At 43.3% G+C, this 6,000-nt stretch overlaps 1 protein-coding gene across 2 annotated transcripts in view; it reads right to left on the minus strand.

The window, feature by feature from the left end:
- LOC147452824 (hyperosmolality-gated Ca2+ permeable channel 1.7-like) overlaps nt 1-3,562 on the minus strand; it is a 176,404-nt gene extending 172,842 nt beyond the window's left edge. Inside the window, exon 1 of one of the 2 annotated variants that reach the window (XM_086518419.1) lies at nt 2,734-3,562. In XM_086518419.1, coding sequence (XP_086374545.1) covers nt 2,734-3,053 — 320 coding nt within the window. In that variant the 5' untranslated portion in view covers nt 3,054-3,562. The remainder of the gene's footprint in view (nt 1-2,733) is intronic. The other variant, XM_086518418.1, reaches the window with a different exon arrangement.
- Between the last annotated feature and the right edge of the window lie 2,438 nt (nt 3,563-6,000).

Raw genomic sequence — 6,000 nt, forward strand, 5'->3', positions numbered from 1 at the left:
CGACGTTCCATCTCTTTAGTCTCTGCCTGAGTAGGCCGAGGCGGGCTGTACTCTTCATGAGAATCTTCTTCGTGATCTCTTCCCGCATCCCCAGATGTAGAGGAAGTCGGTTGTTCGTTGTTGGAATCCATAAGTGCCGCGAGAAAAGGATCGGATTTCCCGATAGAAGAGAAATCGGCCGCGCTCTGATACCACTGTAATAAACTTGGACACTCCAAGTCAAGATTCTACCGCGACACAGCAGAGATTCACTTCAAAACAGTTCACAGCTCACAATTGATTCGACACGGCCCGGCGGAGTTCTGTGCCTAGAGATATTGGCCCCAAAGACTGGCACCTCTTTCGGTATTTCTTTTTGTATTAATCTGTGTTCAAAGTACAACAGAGTGGGAGGTCTCTCACTCTCAGACTCTGCGTCCAGATGCTCTGAGTTGTGAGGGCCCTGCCCACTTATTTATAAGTTTACAAGGGATGCCCAAAAGTAGAGCCCCAAAAGCTTCTCAATTCAAAAGCCCTTAAAATAAAGCAATTTTATCCAAAAGCTTGCGTAGAGTTCTGCCTGCTTTTCTGTACGCTTTTGCCATGTCAACAGATTTCCGTACATCTGCCCGCGTTTTGCGCCGCGAATTACGGAAGTGCCACGTCAGCAATTCTGTCGCGTTTTACGGGACTGTCTGCCAGTCGGGGGGGGGGGGTGTGTCTACTACACACTCAAAGTGTGTTCAGACCATGCCACATAACCAGTTTGTGACATTTCCGCCAAGAGCGCTGGCTGCTTTTTGGGCCTTTTGCTCTTGAGATTACTTGATTTTGTTGCTTTTAGCACCCCTTGTAATGTTTATAAGGACCCAAGGGGGCTCACTTCTCAAAGCATTTGAGTGCAGAGTCTGAGAGCGAGCACCCGTGGGAGTTGTACTTTGCTCAAAGATTAATATAAAAGAAATACGGAAAGGGGCGGTAGTCTTTGGGGCCAATCTCTCTTGGCACGGAACTATGTTGGGCCGTGTCGACTCTCTTGAATTGTGAATTGTTTTGAAGTGAATCTCTGTTGTGTCGCGACAGAATCTAGACTTAGGGTGTCCAAGTTTGTTACAGCGATTACTCTTCTACTAAGGAAAAGGGGGAAAGAGGGGGGGGGGGGGGGGGGGGGGGGGGGGGGTTGGATATTTCACTTAGTGATGATGTGGCACTACCTGACCCGACCAAAGAGAGAGCTAAAGCTGGACCAGAATGGAGGACCTAAGTCCAAGTCCAATCACGCATGAAATGCAGCACGATTCAAGTGTTGCTAACACGTCAGTTAGAACGAAGATGGTCACGTGGCACTTGAACATAGGACAGCTTTTGGCCGCCAGCTTTTGATCGCAGTTGCTTTTGAGTCCAAAAGCCTTCAAATATGAGGCCTTGAGGCCTTGGGGGAGCCTCAGCAATTGAGTGCAAGTTTATACATGCACAAAAGCTCTCCGCAGCAGTTGTATTTGTGAAGATCAAATAAATAAAGAAGTACCACAAGGGACGCTTCCTTAGGGGCCGGTGCATCTAAGTGGGGAACTCCGCCCCACTATATCTTGTCTCCAGTTTTCTATGTTCTTTCAAATTCAAGTATTTGCTATTTCATTTCAATTTGTGGTGGTGTTGTCTCTTTCACCATTTGTTAGTGACTTGCCAATTACACAAAAACTCTACCCGAGCACTCGCATATTGAGAAGCATAGACATTCAACAATATGTATTCAACAAACCAATCAACTTGCCTTGACTACATAAAACAAACCACTGAGCCCATCCTCGCACAATGACTCCTCTATCCACAATGGCATGTCCCCAAGAATCCAAAAGAGATATACATACGCCCCCTAGGCTCCCATTGTGCCAAAAATAGCCATTTTGGCAGGCAAGTGATTACCACCTCAACGCACTGAAGCAAAACAACAACACTGAAAAAGAAAGGTGCATGGTCAAACAACCATGTAGAAGGACTAGAAGACCAGCATTCATGGTGTTTGCCTTTGATTGTTGAGAGAGTAGGCAATTACAGCAGTGTCTTGAGGTATGCCCCGTGTGGAAAGGACAAAGAAGATCAACTATCGGAGATGCTAAGTCCATGGCAAAGATGTGGGAATGCCAATGTACAGGGCTCATTGGTGTTGCTGCGAGGACAAGATGGTCGATGATGCTGGATGTGGCAGTGTGTGGTCGGGTGTCGTAGATTAGCCACAAAACCACTTTGGACATGAATAGGAAACCAAATGGCAAAGCGGTCGCGCTAGAGAATCGGGCAATATATAGCGCCACTAAGATTCCATCGTTGCAAACTCATGCGTTTGCTACAGAAATGACCTTTGCAGTGGTGAGCGAAGATACATTTCAATGCGAAATGCCTCTCAACTTGTGGTATTGAACACCACTTGCGTGTTCGAAAATAATGACATTCTTGGTGGTCTAAAAACCCCAATATCAAAGCGTGTCCAAAAGCAGCAGCTCAGGATGACTTGCACGAGAGCACTTCCTAAAACCACATGGGGGAAAAGATTTACATGAAACCAGACGGTTGAACCAAAGGCCCATGTCTTCTTGGTTAGAGGACAAGTAATGAAACCATGTTTATTGTCTTCTCCGAAAGTGGTGCAAAAGAAGTACATGCCACAGGAAGGATGAGGAAAGATGACCACAGAGCAATCTCTCTCTCTCTCTCTCTCTCTCTCTCTCTCTCTCTCTCTCAGGAAAGACAAACCCAAGAAGGTAGATGCGGAGGTAGATGGCAGAGTCAAGGCCAGCATGCTCAATGAGCTCGGGCTCAGGCATCTTGAGAGCTTCTTTGGTCCAGTCCAACAAGTGAAGGTACCCTTTCCAATCCAAGTTGATGATATTGGAGACGGAACGGGCACCATTGCGTTTGGTACCCTCCTGACGCTTGCACTTAAGGTACCACTTGGGGAAGTAAACCCTGTCATTGATAGGTTGTAGTCTCAACAAGGCAAAAACCAGCAAGAAGGCAAGGGCTGATGTGGTGTTGATTGCAGCAGACACTGCAAGATCAGAGAGGGTGGTCATAGCTTCGTAAGCTGATCATATGCCTTCTTATAAGAAAGAGGGTATCGCTGTTCACATTTGCTGCCAGCATAAACTTGTGATTAGAGGCTAATGAGCTTCGGAATTGAATTGATGGGCACATGCAAAATCCTGATTAAGCAAGATGCATCTTCTGCTGACGAGGTGTGATTAACCAAATGACATGCAAAATTAGGGCTTTCCAGCGTGATTAGAAATCCTCTGTTGATTGAGGCTTTCCGCTTGCAAAATTAGCACTAATTATGTGCTGATTAGGAAGAGCATGTCATGCAAGCGCTTCAATATTTCTTTCTGCTGATTAAGGCAATGTGGTGCTTTCTGATCACCCAAAGTGCTAAATTTAGCAGAGCTCGAGGTCTGCATGCGCTAAATTTGAAGCGCTAATTGTTGGGTAAACGAAAAAAAAACAGAGGTAATTAAGGAGAACTTATTAAGGCTCCGCGTTTGATGAATAAAGGATTTTTTATTATTTATTTTTTTTAAATTTGAAGATGCGTTAGGCTGGAGGAGAATGAAGCGTGGCAAGAATGATGTATAAATTAATAATTTCTTGATTTTTTTGAAAAATGAAAGCAGATATAAATTTTGGGGGCTATTTATTTATTTAAGTGGTCATTTTCTATACATATTCTAATTTATCAAAAAAAAACAGTGATAGTGTCGATCCCTCGTACAATTGGTTTTTATTCAAATGTTTGGATTGGCCACTTGGCACTTTACAAGCAAGCAAATATTTTGCTTTGACCTTTAGCTTGACACGTGGAGGTCCAAAAGTGGCCGACCAATATGACAAAATGGAAGTTCATTGCCCCACAAGAAACACTGATTGCCTCCACCTTTCCATTTTAGGGCTCCATAGCTTAGGTCACCCTATATATTCTAAGACAAATATGTCTTCGGCCCACCCAACTTTGTCAATTTTGAAATCTGGTCTTACTACCTCTCTCTATCTTCTGTAAAGCTCTTGTCCAATGTTGAATGGTACTAGGCTAGGTGCATTGTGACAAAATTGCTGCACTTTGGACTCTTTATAGTTGCAACATCCAAAATTTCATTTAGTTTGTGAGAATGAAATCTCAAGTGAGATATATCATGCACAATGGACACTTATGACATCCTCCTCATTTAGGGCATGGTCACACAAGCTTTAGTTTTATCTGTAAAACTGATAACTAAGGGCAACTATGCATTATGAAGCATCATCGGCTTGTGGTTCCCTTCCTCGTGGTCACACGGCAAATAATCGGATAATTACGTGCACGTGGAGGTCGATAACGATCTTCAACCGACAGGTGAAGGTAACCACGCATGACTTGGCTGTACAGTTGATATCACCAAGGTAGGAGGGCTCGTAGCTTGGCTGCAACGTCAATGTGACATGTCCGCTATAGAAGAAAACTACTTGTTGCAAAGCTACCACACAGGCGAAGTTTTTGGCAACCGTCGTCCACGTCCACAAAAAGTAACTAAAAGCTTGCCAATTTTCAGGTTTTATTTTTTAAAATAGTTGTGCTACTATGCCAAAATGGCCATAGTTGTGAAGGGCTCGGAATAGTTCTATTGTGCTAGCACTTTGCTCTCATGTGACCATGATAGAGGCTTAGTTATCAATCAGAATCACTAATAACTAAGCCTCGTGTGACCCCCACCTTAATTTTTAAACAAAAAAACTATGTTCGTCTCACATGGGTCTCACATTATGTTCATTAAGGTTGAATGATAGGCAACGCTCGGATGCATCCATGCCGCACCATGAGTGCACGCATGTACATGGTAAGCTAAATAGAGAGAGGATAATAGTAGCCTTAGAAAGATAGGCACTTCCACCAAAAGCACACTGTGTAAACTCTCTCTCTCTCTCTCTCTCTCTCTCTCTCTCTCTCTCTCTCTCTCACACACACACACACATACACATGAGAAGAATTACTTATGCTGTAGAAAAAAACCCAAAGAGATCATCACGATTTGTTACTCAAAAAGAGAGAGAGAGAGAGAGAGAGAGAGAGAGAGAGAGGGAGGGAGCCAAAGAGATCACAAGTTATAGGTGTACACACACACACACACACACACACACACACACACATATATATATATATATATATATATATATATATATATATATATATAGAGAGAGAGAGAGAGAGAGAGAGTATTATTGTCCTCAAAGGTTATCATATGACCTATGGAATCAAATCAAGCATGCCAAATGCTTTATGTTAAGTTGATTAATGACATTCGATGCTTGAGATTATGGAGATGAGAGTGACAATTGAGCATCCATGAAGTAGTTGGGGGGCTGGAAATGCGAGGAAAGCAAGTTTGAATGTGATAAAAGCTTAGCACTCAAGTAGGTTATGACTGCTAACCCTATTGAGGGTGTAGTGTGCGACAATGGAGAACACTTCCCAAATGCCCCAATACCATGTCTCATATCAAAGGGAGTGGGAGCTAAGTTGGACCAATACTCAAGTGCAAAGTACGGATGTGAAGATAGGCTCAAGCATTTAAAGGTGATTTTAGTAGATCATCTCTCAGAGATTAACATGCTTTAGCAACTGATGGCAATGTGGAAATTTGGATTGTTATAAGTTGTCACTCTTTCACCCATCACCATACTATGCTTAAGGCTATTATGATTCAATGTCACTTTCTCGTATCATCATTCATCATCAAAGTTTGGGCGATGAGATGATGATGGCACGGCTCCATTTTCCTTCTTGAGCACATTTGACATTATTTTTTGTGAAATTTGATTAGGTCTGGTTCCACCCACCAAGTTACAACGCTACTTCTCATTACACAAGGTCTACAAGTTTGCACTTCCTCTCTCTCTCTCTCTCTCTCTCTCTCTCTCTCTCTCTCTCTCTCTCTCTCACACACACACACACACACACACACACACACAACTTAGAGAGAGGTAAAGAGAGAG

The sequence above is a fragment of the Adiantum capillus-veneris genome, chromosome 8 (genome assembly GCF_014529385.1).
Source record: "Adiantum capillus-veneris isolate H3 chromosome 8, ASM1452938v2, whole genome shotgun sequence".
NCBI classification, from domain to species: Eukaryota; Viridiplantae; Streptophyta; class Polypodiopsida; order Polypodiales; family Pteridaceae; genus Adiantum; species Adiantum capillus-veneris.